Raw genomic sequence first — 24,024 nt, 5'->3', positions numbered from 1 at the left:
TTTGCAACCAAGCTTTAACTTCCTGACTGATGTCTTGAGATGTTGCTTCAATATATCCACATAATTGTCCTTCCTCATGATGCCATCTATTTTGTCAAGTGCACTAGTCCCTCCTGCAGCAAAGCACCCCCACAGCATGATGCTGCCACCCCCGTGCTTCACGGTTGGGATGGTGTTCTTCGGCTTGCAAGCATCCCCCGTTTTTCCTCCAAACATAAAGATGGTCATTATGGCCAAACAGTTCTATTTTTGTTTCATCAGACCAGAGGACATTTCTCCAAAAAGTACAATCTTTGTCCCCATGTGCAGTTGCAAACCGTAGTCTGGCTTTTTTATGGCGGTTTTGGAACAGTGGCTTCTTCCTTGCTGAGCGGCCTTTCAGGTTATGTCGATATAGGACTCGTTTTACTGTGGATATAGATACTTTTGTACCTGTTTCCTCCAGCATCTTCACAAAGTCCTTTGCTGTTGTTCTGGGATTGATTTGCACTTTTCGCACCAATGTACGTTCATCTCTAGGAGACAGAACGCGTCTCCTTCCTGAGCGGTATGACGGCTGCGTGGTCCCATGGTGTTTATACTTGCGAACTATGGGGGGGGGGGGGGCTTGGCTTCCCCAGTGATTTGCTACTGGATTTCACATCACAATACGTTGACAAATTATATTGATTCAACCAGTTTGTGCAGTGGGAAGTCTCTCTTGTTTCACAGGCCTTTCAGTGGTGACCCCACCCATCCCTCTTGTTTCTATGGGCAAGCAGCAGGCTGAGCCATGCCAGTAATGTGAAGCAGCATTCCTCACATACTTTCCACATCATCAAGCCTTCTGTGGTTTTACCCTACCCACCTCAGCATTTTCACATCCCGGAAAGTAGATTTGGATATGGAACAAAGGCTCTGCTGCCACTCGGAAATAACGGCTCCCAATTCGAGGGTCAGAGGGCACATGTAAGCCCAAGAGGTTTCTTAGGGAGATTCCCATGGCAACTACTTGCATCAGCCAACATCACACACCACTCCCTGGTTCTACCAGACTACTGCTTTACATAATGCCAAATGTTTTCCTCTCTTGTCGTTTTCCAAGATTGGGGAGAATAATCGAGTGTGGGGGGGCCCTAATGCGAAGATCATAAACGTGCTAGAACACGCGTGGGAGTCACAGACGTCTCAGTCGGGCAGAAAATAGACAAACCAAAACACCTAAACTGCATAATAGGATGAACTCTTAAAGGGTGTGACGCATGTAATGAAAAGTGTTGTTCTTATTTTCCCTGTGTGCACTCTTAGACCCCAAGACGAGTGCATTGACAGGTAAAGGGACATTCTCTATAAGATAATGGTGAGGTGACTGTCTGTGAGAGGTGTAGCTGGGTGGACAGGATGTAGGAATGACTTCAGATTAAGTCCTGTTCATTCTCTCCATCATCCACACCTGTATAGAAGTGAGACATTTTCCCACAGGTTGGCTTATTTAAACTGATTTACTGCAGGTGTGGTGTGCCATGGTGACAACAGTATTTCAGAGGTCATTTTAACAGCCCATTCACTTTCATTTACCGTCTTTCATCCCACCAACCAATGTTCCCTCTAAACTGCGCTGCTGCGCAGCTCCCCGAACTGCCTCGCAGAGCGCAGAATATCAATTCATGGAGAGAAGCACCAGATTGAATTTCAACTTTCTAGAGTTTTCCCTGTTACTCAGCCCATACTCTACACAGACCGATGCGGCATAACCAATCAGAGCTGCAGTAGGTCTATATGCAAATAGACCATTGCCATATATGGATCTGTGCCATTTACTTTTACAGTCCAGTTCAAAGTAAATGGCACAGTATCCACATATGGCAATGGTCTATTTGCATATAGGCCTACTGCAGCTCTGATTGGTTATACCGCACCGGTCTGTGTAGAGTTTGCCTGAGTCGTGCATGTCAATGCAATAGAATCCTACTCTGATGTGTTCTTCCTACAACAAAATCTCTTGCATAGTTCGTTTTGTTTCTGTATGTTGCATTGAAAGTGGCTAATATTGCGTTGATTCGATCACAATTGCCACAGTAAAGGGAAACGTTGATAGTGTTAACTGGGGAAACTATAGAAAGTTGAGTGAAGTTCAATCCCGTGCTTCTCTCTGTGGGCTGATATTTCTTCTGCGCTTGCCAGGTAGTCCCGTGGAGCTGTGTGGCAGTCTCAGGGCTGCTGCACACAGTTTAGAGATGAACATTGGTCGTGACTAGATGCACTTGTTTAGAGATCAAAGCAAGATCTTCATGTAGCCACTTGTGCACATTTTGTTAATATCCTTTGCTAGTTGGTGAGATTAGCCCAGTTATAGATCATTTGTAGTCAGCAATAAGGGAGTGATTGCTTCCTACAACAGCACAAAACGTGTGCATTTATAGACATCTTTGAAAAGCAAGTCAGGTAAAGAGCTTTTTTTTTGTCTGAAAGGGGCAGTGTTGTATTTTGAGACAGGCTTGAATAAACTAAGTAGCCAATAGGCAGAGGTTAGCATAATGTCTGATTCTCTGTAGAATGGTATGGGAATTTACATTTTATTTAGTGAAGTGGTTTCTTCCATCAAACAACAAACATGTTCAGTCACCTCCTTGTCTGAAGGACAAGTGGATAAACAGGTTAATGTCAAGCCCTGCATGTAGGGCTTGACATTAATGGAATGTAGGCCTACACTGACCACCACACATTGTCTTCTACTGTATGCTGAATGATAGAACAGCTATTTCCATGTTAAAATGTTATGGGATGTATTTTCTCCATTGTTTTTGATGGTAGACCACTCTGGTAAGCTAAGATCAAATAACCACAGTAGCCTACTTGGCTACTTAAAACGGTAACTTAAAGCGGGTACAGCCTCAGTGTTCACAGTAAACGCACGCTGGAAGTTGCACAGAATTTTCACAATGTTCAAGTTTGCGCTCAGCAGAGCTGAAATTTGCTCAGTGCTGAAAAAAATGAGGGAACATTGCCACCAACCCCCCTTATTTTCCACCACCCTGTGCCCCCACCCATCCCTTTCCTAGAAGTACTATGCACTCAATGACTGACAGAAAAGTGCTTTTACCACAAGAAATGTCTTTATTTTTCTTCCAACATACTGTTGACACACAGGTATACAAGAGAGGTATCTTGCAAAAAAACAATATTCACTAATGTCATTATCAGAACAAAACATTTAGAACAGTAATATGGAATGTTGTCATCATTGTCTCCATTTTGTTTGTCATTTTTTTGTTTTGTTTATTTTTAAGAAATATGTCAAATAAATAAAGTCTCTATAGTCTTTGTATTTATTGTCCTTATCAATATATTCTGTTCTTCAGTCACCATTTCAGGAATGAAGAGGAGCAAATCAGACAAACACTAAGAAAGTGACAAAGTAATGATGTTATTCCCTTATAAACCCCCACTTTAAATGTCTTTGATTTAGAGACTAAACAGTACGGGGGTGGAATTGTTGACAAAAGGTAGAAATCCATTCTTCTTCACCAACATGTTATTCTCCTTCCATGCATCGTTGTTGTAAATCCAGACGGCCAAAAGTATAACAAAAGTTTGTTTGTTGCTGATCTCTGCAGAAACACCAGAAGAAATACAAAATAAATCGGCCATAGGAGAGTGAGGAGTTGCCAGCTGACCGAGCGACCTGCCTAGCCCGTTCAGTCTGTACAGAAGCAACCCCCACTCGTGTGTTGCTGTGCTGTTGGGGGAACAGCAGTCCAAATGTCATCCACAAACACTTCACGTCACCATACAGTTTAAAAGCATCAAGTACAACCTCCAGAACTACACAAGCTTTTGGTCCCTCTCTCAGAGTGACCATACAGTAAAGAAAACAGTAACAGAGGAGCAGAGAGGAGGAAAGGAGGACAGGATGCTACATGAGTCCCTGAGCCTGTTAATAGACCAGAGTCTCAGACACTATCTCTCCCACTACACAGAAAATAAAGAGATGAAGAAAGAGAGGAAGAACAGTCACAGAGACAAGGTGCAAACGAGTGCACAAGCAGTCCTATCCCGTGTTGGTGAGGTGACTGGCTGTGAGAGCTGTAGCTGGACCGACCTCAGCACCAACCCAGAAGCTCCCTGTTTCTCCCCTACAGTAGGTGGGGGGTCAGACCCCCGGCCGTTTCGTGGCCATTAGAACCAGGCCAGTTGCGGAGGAGGGCAGAGCAGGGCTACAGCTGCAGCTCAGTGCTGTTATTCCCAGGTTAGGTTAGTTTTCCAGAGTGGAGGCTCAGCCTTTAGTCGGCGCTGTGCTCCTCCAGCTGCGAGATGATGGTGATGAGGTTCTGCAGGCCGAAGATGTAGCCGCTGTCCTGACCCTCATGCACCACACTGTCCTCCCCGTAATGGCGGCACGTCGTGTGGGCAAAGTCTATCATCCTCACATCCACCGCCGGACTGCTGGCCTCCACTGCTCCGCCGCGGGACGAGCGACCGGCGCTACCCTTACTGCTACCGTTACTGCTCCCACCAGCACTGCTGACAGCTGCCGAGCCACGGGGGAACCCAAACGCACCTTCTTTCTCTTCCTCATCCTCTTCCTCATCTGAGGGCTCGTCATCGTCACCCTCCTCTCCTCCGCGGTGGCGTGGTCTGGTGGGGGCGCAGGCGCGGGGGGGCTCCCCATCATAGATGATGAGGAGGGAGGAGGAGTAGAAGCGGTAAGACTCGCAGGACTCCAGGGTTTCCTGCATCTCCCTGAGCTTCCACAGCACCGGGGAGAGCAGCTCGCGCCGCAGACGCTGCCCATCGTGGAAGAACTGGAACAGGGCCTCCTTGAAGCCCGGCAGGCTCAGCTTACGCCCGTGGTACTTGTTCATGAACATCAGCTGGCCTGAGTCTGACTGGTACACCTGCATGCCACAAAGGCGAACACCGATGGAGGCGGAGGTGCTCTGTTGACATTTGCGGATCTGGTTGGCTTTCTTCTCCTCCGACGCATCGTCACCGTGCTGCCGCGTGCCCATCTTCAGGTCCAGCACGCACGGAACCGTGTGACGCCATGTCAGGTTCTCCAACAGGATGAATTTGTATTGGTTGCGGTGTTTGGAGTTCTCCTTCATCCTCTGGAGGTGCTGCTGGTGGCATTTCAGACTCCAGGGGTTGTGTTTAATCTGCTTCTGATCCAGGCTGTAGCAGAGAACCTCAGCCTGCTGCTGCGCCTCTGCACCGTTATAACTACACACAGAGAGAGAGAGAGGGAAAAGAGGTTAGATATCTACCCCTCACCATACATCTTTGCTGCATGTTGGCGTTTGGACATATTTGTGTGTATATACAGTATATGTATGGATGTAACAGTGTATGAGCTCACCTTTTGCTCTTGTTCTCTTTAGTGCTCTGTCTGGCCCAGTCTATGCTGTAGTTGTCATTCTCCAGCAGTAGGGACGAGGTCTTCTTGTTACCCCATTTGATCATCTTGCTCTTGGGCTCGCAGTCAGCTGAGGGGTCCTTGTTTTCCAGGTTCTCTGGTTCATTGTGGAGGGGGTAGGCAATGAGGCACAGGTTGCCCTCTTCGTCTTCCTCAAAGCTGACTGACACCACACCTGAGAGAGGGAGAGATGGAGGGAAGCAGGAGAGAGAAGGATAGGAAGGCAGTTAGTACCGGCATTGGATTTTATATTTTATAACGCTATGATGAAGCCAAGACCTCCCCGTAACTGGGTTGTCACAGGCAGCTCTTACCAACTAGGTCCTGCTTCCAGCCAAATACACTCTGTAAAGAGAGATGCAAACACAAACACAGGCATTCCTATGGATGCAGCAGAGAGAGAGAGCAGGTTGGGGGGCAAGGACGCAGCAGAGAGATAGAGCAGGTTGGGGGGCAAGGACGCAGCAGAGAGAGAGAGCAGGTTGGGGGGCAAGGATGCAGCAGAGAGAGAGAGCAGGTTGGGGGGCAAGGACGCAGCAGAGAGAGAGAGCAGGTTGGGGGGCAAGGACGCAGCAGAGAGAGAGAGCAGGTTGGGGGGCAAGGACGCAGCAGAGAGAGAGAGCAGGTTGGGGGGCAAGGACGCAGCAGAGAGAGAGAGCAGGTTGGGGGGCAAGGATGCAGCAGAGAGAGAGAGCAGGTTGGGGGGCAAGGACGCAGCAGAGAGAGAGAGCAATGAGTGGCAACAACAACAGATGTATCTTTCTAAGTACTTCAAATGTATGTGAGAATGAACCCAAGAAGCAAAGAGATACACAAACACCACAGGAGGCTCGAATGTATGACACTCAGTCCAACCTTTATTGAGCAACTACCAAACCCACCCAGAACCACAAATAAACTGAAACGCACACAGTGTTACAACATTTCAAGGCAACCCAAAAGAAATCACAGCAAAGATACACCGTATAAACTCAAATACAACCATGACAACAACACACCAGAAATGCAGACATATTCACCCAACAGTGCAATATTCTATTTCATAGAGATACAAAAGTTCCATCAAGTCAGGCACTTTGCGTACACTGCCTCTCTGACCAGTCCTTGTTTTAAGAGTCCATTCAGGTCTGACTTGCCTTTTTATACAGTTCAATTGAAGGCAATAATCCAAACACACTAACAAATGAAAAAGGGAAGGGATGGACAGAGTGGTGGGGAGGAGGGTGGTGGGATGGACAGAGTGGTGGGGGTGACATAGAGGTGTATGGACAGAGGGGGGGGATGGACAGAGTTAGATTGATGGACGAGTGGTGGGGAGGAGGGTGGTGGGATGGACAGAGTGGTGGGGGGATGGACAGAGTGTGGGGAGGAGGTGTGTACAGATGGTGGGGAGGAGGGTGGTGGGATGGACAGAGTGGTGACAGAGTGGTGGGGAGGAGGGTGGTGATGGACAGAGTGGTGGGGATGGAAAGAGAGGGTGGTGGGATGGACAGAGTGGTGGGGAGGAGGGTGGTGGGATGGACAGAGTGGTGGGGAGGAGGGTGGTGGGATGGACAGAGTGGTGGGGAGGAGGGTGGTGGGATGGACAGAGTAGTGGGGAAACACTTTTATAGAAAACTATACACACACTGTTTCTTAGTCCCGGGTGAATTTATGATGTGATCCCAAAACATGAACGCACCCCCTACCTCCCTAGACAAACAACCCCCATAAAAGGGCCTGTGTACTGCAGCTCTCACTGCAGACTGGTGGTTTCAAGACAGGAAGAGTAAAACATCACAACTGCAGGAGCTGACACATAAACCAGAGAGAGGGAGGAATGGAGGGATTGGAAGATGGAGCGAGATAGGGAAGGGGAGTGAGATGAATATACAGCATTCTATTGGATATAAACATGACAATACGACTGAGCACAAAACAAGAAAATCCCAGCCTTTTTGTAATATTTACACAACAAAAAACATCCCTGGTTGACACTGGAGGAAAGGTTATCTGAAGCATAAAGACAGATCCTTCATTAGGGCCTATGTGTATGAGATGATACTAGGTGGGTTGGCTAGTGACATGAAGGACAATGGGACCCAGCGCTTATCTCTCCTCTGCAGCACCTGCCCTGAGTGATGTCATGCAGAGTGATGTCACTACCCTGCAACAGTTTACCCTCTACTTCCCAGGCCAGTTCCAACTGTAAGAGCTGCACTGTCATCGGGCATGTGAGGATGAGTGTGTGAGTCCCTGTGACTAATGTACTTTGTGAGTATGTGAAAGTGAGTGTATATGGGCGGCCTAAATGAGTTTGTAAGAGTGTGAGAGTGTGTGTAAGAGTGTTGAGCAGAAGTGAATGTGTTTGTTTGGTGGAATATATCTCAGTGTCACCAGACGTCTGTGCTAATCTTTCTACATCTTCCTCTCCTATCCACTGTTCTTTTTATAGTCCCACAATGCATTGCTGCGCAGTCAAATACCATGCTAGCGCCTCAACTCTGTCACATAAGTGACGTGATAGAAAGTGTGTTTGTGTGTGGTGTGCGTGTTTATGCCTATCTGTGCGTGCAAGTGTCAGGAGTCAATGAGTGTAGCATCATGGTAAATGAAAAACTAAACAGAATGTGATATTCCAACCAAGGTGGTTGTGTGTGACAAATCAAATCAAATTGTATTTGTCACATACACGTGTTTAGCAGATGTTATAGCGGGTGTAGCGAAATGCTTGTGCTTCTAGCTCCGACAGTGCAGTAATATCTAACAATTTCACAACATATACCCAATACACACAAAACTAGTAAGGAATGGGATTTAAGAATATATACATATATGGACAAGCAATGTCAGAGCGGCCTGGACTAAGATACAGTAGAATATTATAGAATAGAATGCAGTATATAATATGAGATGAGTAGTGTAAACATTATTCAAGTGACTAGTGTTCCATTTCTTAAAGTGGCCAGTGATTTCAATAGGCAGCAGCAGCCTCTAATGTGCTAGTGATGGCTATTTAACAGTCTGATGGCCTTGAGATAGAAGCTGTTTTTCATTCTCTCGGTCCCAGCATTAATGCACCTGTACTGACCTCGCCTTCTGGATGATAGCGGGGTGAACAGGCAGTGGCTCGGGTGGTTGATGTCCTTGATGATCTTTTTGGCCTTCCTGTGACATCGGGTGTTGTATGTGTCTTGGAGGGCGGGTAGTTTGCCCCCGGTGGAGAGCCCTGCGGTTGTGGGCAGTGCAGTTGCCGTACCAGGCGGTGATACAGCCCGATAGGATGCTCTCAATTGGGCATCTGTAAAAGTTTGTGAGGGTTTTAGGTGCTAAGCCAAATTTCTTCAGCCTCCTGAGGTTGAAGAGGCTCTGTTGCGCCTTCTTCACAACACTGTCTGCATGGGTGGACCATTTCGGTTTGTCGGTGATGTGTACGCCACGGAACTTGAAGCTTTCCACCTTCTCCACTGCGGTCCCGTCGATGTGGATAAGGGGGTGCACCCTCTGCTGTTTCCTGAAGTCCACGATTATCTCCTTTTTGTTTTGTTGATGTTGAGTGAGAGGTTATTTTCCTGGCACCACACTCCCAGAGCCCTCACCTCCTCCCTATAGGCTGTCTCGTCATTGTTGGTAATCAAGACTACTACTGTTGTGTCGTCTGCACACTTGATGATTGAGTTGGAGGCGTGCTTGGCCACGCAGTCATGGGTGAACAGGGAGTACAGGAGGGGGCTGAGCACGCACCCTTGTGGGGCCCGAGTGTTGAGGATCGTTGAAGTGGAGATGTTGTTTCCTACCTTCACCACCTGGGGGCGGCCCGTTAGGAAGTCCAGGACCCAGTTGCACAGGGCGGGGTTCAGACCCAGGGCCTCGAGCTTAATGATGAGCCTGGAGGGTACTATGGTGTTGAATGCTGAGCTATAGTCAATTAACAGCATTCTTACATAGGTATTCCTCTTGTCCAGATGGGATAGGGCAGTGTGCAGTGTGATGGCGATTGCATCATCTGTGGATCTATTGGGGCGGTAAGCATATTGAAGTGGGTCTAGGGTGACAGGTAAGGTAGAGGTGATATGATCCTTGACTAGTCTCTCAAAGCACTTCATGATGACAGAGGTGAGTGCTACAGGGCGATAGTCATTTAGTTCAGTTACCTTTGCTTTCTTGGGTACAGGAACAATGGTGGCCATCTTGAAGCATGTGGGAACAGCAGACTGGGAAAGGGAAAGATTGAATATGTCCATAAACACACCAGCCAGCTGGTCTGCGCATGCTCTGAGGACCCAGCTAGGGATGCCGTCTGGGCCGGCAGCCTTGCGGGGGTTAACATGCTTAAATGTCTTAATCACGTGGCCATGGAGAAGGAGAGGCCACAGTCCTTGGTAGTGGGCCTCGTCAGTGGAACTGTGTTATCCTCAAAGCGGGCGAAGAAGGTGTTTAGCTTGTCTGGAAGCGAAACGTCTGTGTCGGTGACGGCGACGTGGCTGGTTTTCTTTTTGTAGTCCGTGATTGTCTGTAGACCCTGCCACATACGTCTCGTGTCTGAGCCGTTGAATTGCGACTCCACTTTGTCTCTATACTGATGTTTTGCCAGTTTAATTGCCTTGCGGAGTGAGTAGCTACACTGTTTGTATTCTGCCATATTCCCAGTCACCTTGCCATGGTTGAATGCGGTGGTTCGCGCTGTTAGATTTGCGCAAATGCTGCCGTCTATCCACGGTTTCTGGTTAGGGTAGGTTTTAATAGTCACAGTGGGCACAACATCACCTATACACTTCCTAATAAACTCAGTCACTGTTTCAGTGTTTTCGTCTAAATTATTTTCGGAAGCTACCCGGAGCATATCCCAGTCCGCGTGATCAAAACAATCTTGAAGCGTGGATTCCGATTGGTCAGACCAGCGTTGAATAGTCCTTAGCACGGGTACTTCCTGTTTGAGTTTCTGCCTATAGGAAGGGAGAAGCAAAATGGAGTCGTGGTCAGATTTGCCGAAAGGAGGGCGGGGGTGGGCCTTATAACCATCCCGGAAGTTTGAATAGCAATGGTCAAGGATTTTAGCAGCGCGAGTACAACAGTCGATATGTTGATAGAACTTCGGCAACCTAGTCCTCAAATTTGCCCCTGGCTACAATAAATGCAGCCTCAGGATATGTGGTTTCCAGTTTGCATAAAGTCCAGTGAAGTTCTTTGAGGGCCGTTGTGGTATCGGCTTGAGGGGAGATATACAGGCCGTGACTATAACCGAAGAAAATTCTCTTGGGAGATAATATGGTCGGCATTTGATTGTGAGATATTCTAGGTCGGGTGAACAAAAGGACTCGAGATCCTGTATGTTACTTCAATTACACCATGAGTCGTTAATCATGAAACACACACCTCCGCCCTTCTGCTTCCCGGAGAGATATTTATTTCTGTCTGTGCGATGAACTGAGAACCCATCTGGCTGGACCGATTTCGACAGAATATCCCAAGAGAGCCATGTTTTCGTGAAACAGAGTATGTTACAGGCCTTGATGTCTCTCTGGAAAGAAATCCTTGCCCGTAGTTCGTCGACTTTGTTAACCAAAGATTGAACATTAGAGAGTAGGATACTTGGAAGCGGTGGGTGGTGTGCGCATCTCCTAAGTCGAACCAGCAGGCCGCTCCGAGTGCCTCTCCTCCGCCGGCGATGTTTTGGGTCAGCTGCTGGAATCAGTTTCGTTGCCCTGGGGAGAGCAAACAAAGGATCTGCTTCGGGAAAGTCGTATTCCTGGTCGTAATGCTGGTGAGTTACCGCCACTCTGATATCCAATAGTTTTTCCCGGCTGTATGTAATGATGCAAAACACTTTCTGAGCTAATAATGTAAAAAATAATACATAAAAAAACAAAATACTTCAAAGTTTCCTAAGAGCTAGTCGCGAGGCCGCCATCTTCGTCGGCGCCAGGATATAAGGACAGTATGTGCATGTGTGTATTTGTTTTCCATGACAGGGTGATGTCCAGTCAGACACGGCCATCTCTCCCACTTCGTCTAATGCTAAATGCCCTGTCCTTTGGTAAAAGGGGTCACACCTATCCGTCAGGGGATAAAGATCCTGCCATACCCCTCTCCAGTCTCCACCATTACATTACCTGACACTGCAAAGTGAGCCGGCTCATTTGTCTCTCAAACGGCTCCTAGTTCAAAATGCTTCAAAATCAAACTAGAACCACGAAAAAATTGCTAATCTCTAATGTAAAGCCCAAAAGGTAGGCTACCATTTTTTTACGCAGTGGAAAAAATCAGCGTGGACCAGATTGATGCGCTCTCCCCATTATTTATTGTTTCTGCAGTGACGATTCACCCTCTTCAGATAATTATTTTGTAACTTCTCTGCAGAAAAACTTGTTTTGAGCTCAAAAAGCAGTAGTAGCAGTAGGCAATGCAAATCAGCCAAATTAACGGTTCTTTCACCAATGCGATTCGGTTCACCAAAAAGATCAGTTCAAAAAGAGCCGTTCGCGGAACGACCCCTCACTACTGCATAGCCCTGACGCATCATGCAGTCACATACTGTCTGTCCCCCACCTTCACTTAAGCCCCACCATAAAACAAATCATTTTGTGCCATGGTACTGCCATCTCCAGCAACCTGCTGTAATCCTAAATGCAGCCAATAATACACAACACACCAGCCGACCATATCAGTAGAGAACCAGGGAGAGAAAAAGAGAGATGGAGGGGTGGAGCTGGAGGTAGAGAAAGAGACAGAGAAGAAGGCTGCCTGGTCTCATAGACTAGACGTAACATAGTAAATGTAAATCCGGGCCATATGTTACGTTTGGTACGGTTACATAAGACAGATGGTTACTTAAGGCAAAACGAACGCAATGGTTGAGAGTTTAAATCTCATCACGGACAACTTTAGCATTTGAGCTAATTAGCAACGTTTCAACTACTTATTACTTAGCATGTTAGCTAACCCTTCCCTATCCCTAACACTTTTAGCTAACCCTTCCCCTATTCATAACCTTAACCCTTTTAGCTAACCCTTCCCCTAACCTTAACCTTAACTCTAATCCCTAGCCTAGCACATGTCAGCCAGCTAGCTAAAGTTAGTCACCTAGCCAGAATTCGTAACATAGCATACGTTTTTCCAAATTCTTAACATATAGTACATTTTGCAAATTCGTAACATATCATACGAATTGTAATTCGTAACATATCGTACGAAATGGGTGCTGGACATCCACAAATTAATAAAACCCATACGAAACGTAACATATCATACAAATGGAGTATTTCGGATTTACATAAAGAATAATACAAAATGATCTGATACCAGGTTGAAGAAGGAATTTGGGGAGATTAATACTGGGCAGTAGCAATAGCCACAAACACACAGCATAAAGGATGTTATTCCAATGACAGTGTTATATTGTAGGTTTAGGGTGTGGTAAGGGAATAAGCTTACCTCTGTACTGGGGGGTGAACTTCCTCATCTCGGGGGGCAGGCTCTTGTAGAACTGATGTTCTCGGGGGATAAGGGGCTTGCAGATGGTCTGGTCGCCGAAACGTAGCACGCAAGAGTGGCCCCCCACCTGGTGCACAAAAGGCTCAAGCATAACCCCTTTCCCGGGATAGGGGGGCGTCCCGTCTGCCTGCATGAGGGCTTCTAGAGCAGGACTCATCCTCACTCCGCATCGGACAGCTAAACTGGAGGGGCCCACGATGAGGCTGCCCGGGCTCCCTATTCTCTGGCTGTACCGCTCTGTTTCGCTGGGGGGCGCTAGTGGACACCTGCTAGGACAGCAGAGACCACAGTGAGAAAAACAAAGGGCACAGCAGGAAGGAGAAGAGAAGAGAAAAATCCTTTAGTTCCCTGTTCTTTCCTGGTCCAAAAGCAGAGTAATATAGTCCAAGCTTGGGTTAAGGTAATGTCCCTGTGTACACAGTGCTAGTAAATCGTTGTTTTAGACAGTTCCGGGGCTGTAGATTGTGTGTGAGAGCGAGCGCGGGTTGTTCACGACTCTCTCTGTCTGTCGCCGATACTGAACTGACGTATGTACTGAACTCAGAGCAAGGAAAGGATCAAAACATTTTCCTCAGCTCCTCCCTCCTACCCCGCTTCAGCCTATCAGAGCCCAGCAGCTGTTGTTGGGTGGGAACTAAGCACTGAGGAAGGAACAGGAACAAGCAAACAAAGAGGAACGAGATACAAGAGAAAGAGGGGGAGGGGAGAGAAGTGAGCATAGAAAACAGACAGAGACAAAAAATATCTACAGTATCTAGCACAGGAGGTTGGTGGCACCTTAATTGGGGAGAACAGACTCGTGTTAATGACTGGAGCGAAATAAGTGGAATGGTATCAAATACATCAAACACATGGTTTCCAGGTGTTTGTCACAATTACATTTGCTCTGTTCCGGCCATTATTATGAGCCTTTTGCCCCTCAGCAGCCTCCTGTGATATTTAGAGGGGTTTAAATAAATGTATGTTATTATCTGTTGAATTGGTAAATGCTTCTGCTAAATTTTACTTTGCATTCTGATGCCAATGCAGAAGATAATTTGAATCTGGGAGAGAGAGGAACACAGAGCGAAGGTCAATTGATTTTCTAAGCAGTTTCCCTTTCTGTTCACCTGTTTGGCTTGTTATTCTTATCAGCTGATACAGAGCAGAGAGAGGGAGAGGGAAATAGAAACTGACAGAAGGAAGGAGACAGGAACTGATAGTGAGGAGAAGGGCTCTGCGTTGTTGTCCTAAATTGGGCTTGTAGGAGCGCTAGACTGAATATAAAACAACAAGAATGGTCCCCCCTCTCACCAAAAACCATTACAGACCAGTGGTGTAGTGCAATTTTTTCTAGCTGAGGGAGCGGCATAAAAAAAAAAAAGACATCATAATTTCCCCAAAGTTTGTACCGACAGATGTAGCCAATTGAATAGCCTATCATTGAATATGCATGAAATGCATCCTCCAATTGCAACGTCTGCCTATTCCCACACATATTGTCTCAATAAAATGTTATATTTTTAATTCCCTCAAACACCAAGTTAGGCATAAGCTACCTCATTTCAAAATAGACCATCATCACTGCCACTGTGAATTAAAATTCTTTACGTTTTACTGGTGAAATGTCCAAACTGCATCTCCATGCCAATCATTTTATTGATCTCAATCAGTTTCATGGGAATATACATTTAGATCTTCTTGAATTACAGTTTTGTGAGCGAATTAGAGCAGATGGTGTACTGCGTTTCAATCAAAATATACTGAACGAAAATATAAAGGCAACAAGCAACAATTTCTAAGATTTTACTGAGTTACAGTTCACAGAAGGAAATCAGTCAATTGACATACATTTATTAGGCCCTAATCTATGGATTTCACATGAATGGGCAGGGGCGCAACCATGGGTGGGCCTGGGAGGGCATAGGCCCACCCACTTGAGAGCCAGGTCCACCCACTGGGGAGCCAGAATGAGTTTTTCCCCCAGAAAATTGCTTTATTACAGACATAAATACTCCTCAGCACCCCCCTCCCACTCCTCAGACGATCCCGCAGGTGAAGAAGCTAAATGTGGAAGTCCTGGGCAGGCATGATTACACATGGTCTGCGTTTGTGAGGCCGGTTGGATGTACCGCCAAATTCTCTAAAACGACATTGGAGTTAGCTTATGGTAGAGAAATTAACATTCAATTCTCTGGCAACAGCTCTGTTGGACATTCCTGCAGGCAGCATGCCAATTGCACGCTCCCTAAAAACTTGAGACATCTGCAGCATTGTGTTGTGTGACAAAACTGCACATTTTAGAGTGGCCTTTTATTGTCCCCAGCACAAGGTACACCTGTGTAATGATCATGCTATTTAATCAGCTTCTTGATATGCCACACCTGTCAGGTGGATGGATTATCGTGGCAAAGGAAATGCTCACAAACAGGGATGTTAACAAAATTGTCCACAACATTTTAGAGAAATCAGCTTTTTGTGCATATGGAACATTTCTGGGATCTTTTCTTTCAGCTCATGAAAAATGGGATCAACACTTTACATGTTGCGTTTATATTTTTGTTCAGTATATATGTGGTATAACTATTTGTAGGCTATAGCCTAATGTAAATACAAATACATATAGCTTAATATCATTTCACTGTTTGCGAAGAGAGTTTTATTGCGAGTAGGCATATCATTGTATTGTTTATCTTACACGCTGTATCATAAATAAACTTTCATTTGATTAGCTTGAACACATGGTTACAATATACCTATTACAGAATAAAGAAAACAGAGGTGAACTATCAATTCATATAATTTATTTGTATAGATTAAACATGCTATTAAATCAATTGACCAAGTAGTGAGCATAAATCGTTACTATGCAGAATTGCAGGAAATTCGTTTTAAAGCTGCCATTAAATCAAGCTTTTGGTGAGGTGTTGTAGCGGGTGATGATGGACGGAGTCAGAAGCAGGAGAGGAAATCCCAGAAAAAATTGTTTAATCAATAAACTGAGGTATGCAGCAATGCGTAATACACACCAGTGCGGACAAACGGCGCACTGTGGAAAATAAGGCACACGGGTGCAATAACCCAGCGATACACAACAAAAAGGATCTCCACCGAGCTATAATCTCCTCTACAATAAACAATCACACACAAAGACAAGGGGGCAGAGGGAACACTTATACAGGTACTGATGAGGGGATATTTATTTTTATTTAACCTTTATTTAACTAGGCAAGTCAGTTAAGAACAAATTCTTATTTACACTTGGGAGCCCATATGAACCAGGTATGTGTAATAAACAAGACAAAACAAATGGAATGAAGATATGAGGAGCGGCAGTGGCTAGAAGGCCGGTGACGACGAATGCCGAAGCCTGCCCGAACAAGAAGAGGAGGCAGCTTCGGAGGAAGTTGTGATAGTACCCCCCTTCACGCGCAGCTCCAGCAGCACGCTGACACCGGCCTCGGGGACGGCCAGGAGGACATGGAGCAGGGCGAGCCGGATGGCGACGGTGGAAATCCCGCAACAGGGAGGGATCAAGGATATCCCTCACCGGGACCCAGCACCGCTCCTTCGGACCGTACCCCTCCCACTCCACGAGGTACTGAAGGCCCCCCACCCGATGCCTCGAATCCAGGATGGAGTACGCCGGGACCCCCTCAATGTCCAGAGGGAGCGGAGGGACCTCCCGCACCTCAGACTCCTGGAGCGGACCAGCCACCACCGGCCTGAGGAGAGACACATGGAACGAGGGGTTAATATGGTAATCTGGAGAGAGTAGAAACCTATAGGTAACCTCGTTTATTCTCCTCAGGACTTTGAACGGCCCCACAAACCGCGGGCTCAGCTTCCAGAAGGGCAGGCGGAGGGGCAGATTCCGGGTTGAGAGCCAGACCCGATCACCCTGTACAAAGACCGGGGCCTCACTGCCGTGGCGGTCAGTGTTGGCCTTCTGGCGACGCAAGGTGCGCTGGGGTTGGAAGTGAGCAGCGTTCCACGTCTCCTCCGCGCGCCGAAGCCAGTCATCCACCATAGGTGCTTCGGTCTGGCTCTGATGCCATGGTGCCAGAACCGGCTGATAACTTAAAATACATTGGAATGGTGATAGGTTAGTGGAGGAGTGGCGGAGAGAGTTCTGAGCATATTCGGCCCATGGCAAGAACACCGACCACTCCCCCGGCCAGTCCTGGGAGTAGGACTGCAGGAACCTACCCACATCCTGATTCACCCGTTCCACCTGCTCATTACTCTCGGGGTGAAACCCAGAGGTCAGGCTGACCGAGACCCCCAGACGTTCCATGAACGCCTTCCAGACCCTGGATGTAAACTGGGGACCCCAGTCAGACACTATGTCCTCTGGCACCCCGTAGTGCCGGAAGACGTGAGTAAACAGGGCCTCCGCAGTCTGCAGGGCCGTGGGGAGACCGGGCAGAGGAAGGAGGCTGCAGGCTTTTGAAAAGCGGTCCACAACGACCAGGATGGTGGTGTTACCCTGAGAGAGGGGAAGATCAGTGAGGAAGTCAATACACAGGTATGACCATGGCTGTTGTGGAACTGGTAAGGGCTGTAACTTACCCGCTGGGAGGTGCCTAGGTGCCTTACTCTGGGCGCACACCGAGCAGGAGGAGACATACACCCTCACGTCCTTAGCCAAGGTAGGCCACCAGTACTTTCCAGTCAGGCAGTGCACTGTATGGCCGATACCTGGGTGACCAGAGGAGGGGGATGTGTGTGCCCAATAGATCAGACGGTCATGGACAAGAGATGGCACGTACCGCAACCCAGCTGGACACTGAGGTGGAGATGGCTCTGTGCGTAACGCCCGCTCTATGTCCGCGTCCATCGCTCACACTACCGGCGCCACAATGCAGGAGGCCGGGAGTATGGGGGTGTGGTCTATGGGCCTCTCCTGTGTTTCGTACAGCCGTGACAGTGAGTCTGCCTTCACTTTCTTAGTACCCAGTATGTAGGATAGTGTAAAATCAAACCGGGTGAAGAACAGGGCCCACCTGGCCTGGTGAGGGTTCAGCCTCCTCGCAGCACGGATATACTCCAGGTTACGGTGGTCAGTCCAGACAAGGAAAGGGTGTTTCGGCCCCTCGAGCCAGTGCCTCCACACAGTCAGGGTTCTGACAACAGCCAACAGCTCCCAATCACCAACGTCGTAGTTCTACTCCGCTGGGCTGAGCTTCTTGGAGAAGAAGGCACAGGGGCAGAGCTTGGGTGGCGTGCCCGAGCGTTGAGATAGGACAGCACCTATCCCTACCTCGGACGCATCCACCTCCACTACGAATGGTAGTGATGGATCGGGATGGGCCAGTACCGGGGCTGAGGTGAACAGAGTCCTCAGGTTACTGAAAGCCCTGTCAGCCTCAGCAGACCAGCAGAGCCGGGACGGCCCACCCTTCAACAGAGAGGTGATGGGAGCTGCGACCTTGCGAAAGCCCCGGATAAACCTCTGATAGTAATTGGCAAAGCCAATAAAGCGCTGCACCTCCTTGACCGTGGTTGTAGTCAGCCAATCACGCATGGCTGAAAAGCAGTCTCCCTCCATTTCCACACCTGAGGTGGTAATGCGGTATCCGAGGAAGGAGGCATAAAGGTCATTTTCCAACAGTCGGGACAGCATTTTGTGAACCAGGGACACATGCTCGGCGCATGTAGCGGAATATACCAGAATGTAATCGATGTAGACCACCACACTGCGACCAAGCATGTCCCGAAACACCTCGTTCACAAAGGCCTGGAAGACTGATGGAGCATTCACCAAACCGTACGGCATCACCAGGTATTCGTAATGCCCCGTGGTTGTGCTGAATGCTGTCTTCCACTCGTCCCCCTCTCAGACATGCACCAGGTTGTACGCAGATCTAATTTTGTGAAGAAGTGCGCCCCATGCATTGACTCGATCACAGATGGAATGAGGGCTAGAGGATAACTATAACAAATAGTCCCCTTGTTCAGTGCTCGGTAATCAATGCAAGGGCGCAGACCTCCGTCTTTCTTCTTCACAAAAAATAAACTTGAGGAGGCGGGTGAAGTGGAGGGACGTATATACCCCTGGCGCAGGGACTCGGAGATGTATGTCTCCATCGCCTCCATTTCAGCGTGCGACAGGGGATATACATGACTTCTGAGAGGCACAGCGTCTACCCGGAGGTTTATCGCGCAATCCCCCACCCGATGAGTTGGTAATTTGGTCGCCTGCCTGAATAACCCAGCGATACACAATAGAAACGAGCTCCACCGAGCTATAATCTCCTCTACAATAAACAATCACACAAAAAGACAAGGGGCAGAGGGAACACTTATACAGGTACTGATGAGGGGATATGAACCAGGTGTGTGTAATAAACAACACAAAACAAATGGAATGAAGATATGAGGAGCGGCAGTGGCTAGAAGGCCGGTGACGATGAACGCCGAAGCCTGCCCGAACAAGGACAGGAGGCAGCTTCGGAGGAAGTCGTGACAGGTGTTCATGCATCTCAATAAACTATAACCTAAATGCATTATTACCTCCAACTTGGCCCAATTAATTTTTCCAATTGTCCACCCTGACATACAAAGTTAGAACGGGCCCTGCGTCTCAACCAATAGCCAATATAGGCTAAATATACCAAGCAGGGCTACAGCAACTTCCAGAGGGTCAGGTCAAGGAGGGAGGGTCTTACCGCCTCCGTGAAGACCATCCTTACTGGCACCAGGTCCAAGGTCAGCTCCACATCACTGGAAGAGACACCTGCTTCTTTGTTATGTGGACCACCAAAGCCTCCATCACCATCCCATCCAACGTGACAGACTCATATTGCTCCTCCTGTCATTACCTGTTTTCAGGGAAGACAATTGTCCAAAAATATTCCAATTAGTTCATCCACACACACTAGGCTCCCAGAATAGGTCATATTACTTACAGGTTTTGCTGAAAGCAGCCAACTAAACTAATGTAGTTAACTTTATAATGGACACAGTGGGAATTGATATAAAATAAAATAAAATAAAATTGTATTGGTCATATACACATATTTAGCAGATGTTATTGTGAAATGCTTGTGTTCCTAGCTCCAACAGTGCAGTAGTATCTAAATCTAAAAGTAAAATGATGGAATTAAGAAATATATAAATATTAGGACGAGCAATGTCATAGTGGCGTTGACTAAAATACAGTAGAATAGAATACAGTATATACATATGAGATGAGTAAAGCAGTATATAAACATTATTAAAGTGACTAGTGATTCCATCTCTATGTATATAGGGCAGCAGCCTCTAAGGTGCAGGGTTGAGTAACTGGGTGGTAGCCGGCTAGTGATGGCTATTTAACAGTCTGATGGCCTTGAGATAGAAGCTGCTTTTCAGTCTCTCGGTCCCAGCTTTGATGCACCTGTACTGACCTCGCCTTCTGGATGAAACCGGGGTGAACAGGTCGTGGCTCGGATGGTTGATGTCCTTGATGATCGTTTTGGCCTTCCTGTGACATCGGGTGCTGAAGGTGCCCTGGAGGGCAGGCAGTGTGCCCCTGGTGATGCATTGAGCAGACCGCACCACCCTCTGGAGAGCCCTGCGGTTGCGGGAGGTGCAGTTGCCGTACCAGGCAGTGATACAGCCCGACAGGATGCTCTCAATTGTGCATCTGTAAAAGTTTGTGAGGGTCTTAGGGGCCAAGCCAAATTTCTTCAGCCTCCTGAGGTTGAGGAGGCGCTGTTGCGCCTTCTTCACCACACTGTCTGTGTATGTTGACCATTTGAGATTGTCAGTGATGTGTACGCCGAGGAACTTGAAGCTTTTCCACCTTCCCCACTGCGGTCCCGTCGATGTGGATAGGGGCGTGCTCCCTCTGTTGTTTCCTGTAGTCCACGATCAGCTCCTTCGTTTTATTGACGTTGAGGCAGAGGTTATTTTCCTGGCACCACTACACCAGGGCCCTCACCTCCTCTCTGTAGGCTGTCTCGTCATTGTTGGTAATCAGGTCTACTACTGTTGTGTCGTCTGCAAACTTGATGATTGAGTTGGAGGCGTGCGTGGCCATGCAGTCATGGGTGAACAGGGAGTACAGGAGGGGGCTGAGCATGTACATTTGTGAGGCCCCTATCTGTGATGTTCAAATTATTTCTTACCCACTGTGTCTTACTTGCTGGAGGCCCCAGTCATCCCTGCCTGTACCTGACATGTTGAAAAGGATTTGAACAATGAATAAAGATCATACACAAACAAAAGTCTCCTATAATAGGTTATATTACATTCAAGTTTTGCTCAAAGCAGCCAACTTAAGTAATGTAGTTAACGTTAGTTCAATCACAAAGGCTGGTCTGAGTGCATCTCCTCACTTTCATTCAGTAGTACAAAACAATTCACATTGCATTTTATCATGGGCACAGTGGGAATTTATATCTGTGAAGTTTAAATTATGTCTTACCCCAAGAGTGAGAGAGTGACAACATCACTTCCAGCAGATCTCCTTGCTGAGGGTGGCATTGATCATGCACTGCTTCTCGTGGGGTGAGCCTGATGGATAAAAGGGGTTATATAATCAAATCCCTGCTGACATGTATAACTGACTTCACAGGTCATGTGATTAGGGATGTACAACATATACACTCGTGGAACAAAACCATTTGTGTTTTGTATGGGAAAACATCGATCCCAAAAGTCCTTTGTGAGCTAGCTAGACAGCTAGTTAATGTTAGCTCACCGTTCGTGTGGTGACATGCTAGCTAATGTTAGCCCACCAGGGCACGGATATTTAGCTAACGTTTAGCTAGCTAGTTATGTTAGCTCATCGTTCGTTTAGTCAGACTTTTCCCCAGACCCCACAGGTGGTGACATGCTAGCTAGTCCACCGGGGCAGGGATATTTAACGTTAGCTAGTTAGTGCTAATCGCCAATGTCAGGCAGATTCGCTAGCATGTCACCGCCTGTCAAGAAAATTCAACTACACCATGATGAGATAATGTGCAAAGTTAGCTAGCTAACATTAGCTAATGTAGCCAACTAGCCAACCAAGGTGCCTAACTAGCCCACCAGTCGATATTGTGGTCCTCTGTAGCTCAGCTGGTAGAGCACGGCGCTTGTAACGCCAGGGTAGTGGGTTCGATCCCCGGGACCACCCATACACAAAAATGTATGCACGCATGACTGTAAGTCACTTTGGATAAAAGCGTCTGCTAAATGGCATGTTATTATTATTATTATTATTATATTTACCTAACTAGCTATATCCCTTCCCTGGTGGGCTAAAGTTAGCTAGCATGTCACCACGTGAAAAAGTATGACTACACAAACCGTGAGCTAACGTTAACTAGCTGGCTAGCTCACAAAGGACTTAATAATAAAAGGTGACAACAATCATTATGCTAGCCTGTGCTGGTTTTCTTTTTACTTGTAAAGGAAGGTAACATGTGTTTTATACGTATCTACAGTCTGTGATTATCTAGCTAATTTTCAAAAGCATCTAGGTAACCACAGATCTTTGACCGAACCTAAATAGCTTGTTAGCAGCTAGCAAACAGGGCTTACCTTAACACACAGCTCCAGCGATGCTTCTCGCTTACAGAGGTCGGAAAACTATAAAATGCACATGTGCTTATCAGAGTAGTGGTTACAATCCGGTACATAGCACAGAACCATCCTTTCTTCTGATCAACGAAGAGACCTAAGGTTAGCTAGTTAGCTACAAAGGCCAGGGTAATTAAAACAATTATAGTAATAAAAAAATACTAAAGTAACTAGCTAGGTAATTTGAAAAATGCTAAACAAGAATACACATGAGAAATAACAATTATTTACACAAGAAACTAAAAAGTTACTTGCTACTTGTCGATGAGTTTGCATGGAGAAATGTGCCTTGAGGGATGACGTCAAAGCTTGTGACAGGATGTGTAGTTCTGTATGATAGCCACATTAGCGGCTAATTAGCATTTCATTTTTGGGGGGTGATTACAGGTGAATATATTGATAAAAGTGACCTTGTCTGAGAGAGATTTGCGCGGTTTCAAAATGTCACGGCCAGGGTAAGCCTACACAAAACACAGACCTTATGTGAAATAGTTCTAAAATCCTGACGGAAAAATTGGAACCATTTCCGGGTTTTACCACTAGGTTTTATGGGTATTATGACTTATACTGTGGTACTCAATTTCTCAGATTGAAAAAGGTGAGGGCGTGCCGCTCCTCCGCACTCCGGCAGCGCTATACCTCTGTTACAGACAGTACACAGAGCCAGAATGCCACACAAACACACTGACAAACAAATGGTGCAGCAGCCACAAATAGCAGGCATTACCAAAGTGTCAGAGAGAGTGAGAGATCGAGACAGAGAGTGAGAAAGAGAGAGGCTAACAGAGAGCTGCAATAACAATAATATTAAGCAACTTCACATAGCCTTCTAAGAAGAACAACAACATTTTCCACAGATAAACAATCAGGTCACAAGCAGCTTTATAGACCTCCATAAATACACCTCGAGACACACACAAACACCTGTCCTGTGTACTGTACGGATGTAAATAGGGTGACATTCTGGGACAGAGACAGGGAGAGGGTTACGTAAATGACAATTTATAGTCTAAATGGGTTACGTGTTGACTGTTGGCCCAATCAGCTCTGAGGCTAGCTGGGATGAGACAGTCCAGTACAGGGCAGGGCAGGGTGGGGTGGGAGGCCAAGGTTAGCATGGAGGAGCAGGCAGGGACTAATCACACATACACACGCTAATCCCCAATGTTCTACTTCCCAACTGGGATTAGGGATGGGAATAATGGATCCTACAGCGCTAGCCAGGGCCAGGTCCCAGTCCTAATGCAGAGAGATGGAGAGCTGAGGGTGGGGGCGGGTGGGGATTACGTGGTGTATTCTAGCCCAGGACATCCCCTCTTGTCTGGCCCTGACCTGCGAGGGACTCCCTACCGAGGGGGGCGAAGGGTGAAGGTTTAGGAGTTCTGAGTGAATATGTGTTCTTTGTGTGACTATGTGTTTTTTGTGTGTGTGTTCTTTGTGTTTGAGTGTGAGTATGAGTATGAGTATGAGTATGAGTATGAGTATGAGTGTGAGTGTGAGTGTGAGTGTGAGTGTGAGTGTGAGTGTGAGTGTGAGTGTGAGTGTGTGTGTGTGTGTGTGTGTGTGTGTGTGTGTGTGTGTGTGTGTGTGTGTGTGTGTGTGTGTGTGTGTGTGTGTGTGTGTGT

The 24,024-nt window shown here is 47.1% G+C and overlaps 1 protein-coding gene and 1 long non-coding RNA gene across 2 annotated transcripts; both read right to left on the bottom strand.

Annotated features, from left to right (window-relative positions):
- Positions 1–3,076: 3,076 nt before the first annotated feature.
- LOC121577589 (inositol hexakisphosphate kinase 2) lies at positions 3,077–13,403 on the bottom strand. The gene is made up of 3 exons (XM_041891319.1): positions 12,809–13,403; positions 5,339–5,570; positions 3,077–5,202 (listed from the first exon to the last, which is right to left on the bottom strand). The coding sequence occupies exons 1-3, from the start codon at positions 13,023–13,025 to the stop codon at positions 4,263–4,265; spliced, it is 1,389 nt and encodes a 462-aa protein (XP_041747253.1). The 5' UTR covers positions 13,026–13,403; the 3' UTR covers positions 3,077–4,262.
- Positions 13,404–19,524: 6,121 nt separating this feature from the next.
- LOC121578522 lies at positions 19,525–23,712 on the bottom strand. Its single transcript, XR_006002773.1, has 4 exons — positions 22,361–23,712; positions 21,261–21,349; positions 20,962–21,007; positions 19,525–19,671 (listed from the first exon to the last, which is right to left on the bottom strand). It is a non-coding gene; the product is annotated as an uncharacterized LOC121578522 (long non-coding RNA).
- Positions 23,713–24,024: the final 312 nt, after the last annotated feature.

Source organism: Coregonus clupeaformis, chromosome 12, assembly GCF_020615455.1.
Source record: "Coregonus clupeaformis isolate EN_2021a chromosome 12, ASM2061545v1, whole genome shotgun sequence".
In the NCBI taxonomy this organism is placed as follows: domain Eukaryota; kingdom Metazoa; phylum Chordata; class Actinopteri; order Salmoniformes; family Salmonidae; genus Coregonus; species Coregonus clupeaformis.
The sequence above is the reverse complement of the archived record's forward strand: the minus strand, read 5'-3'. Positions and strand labels throughout refer to the sequence as shown.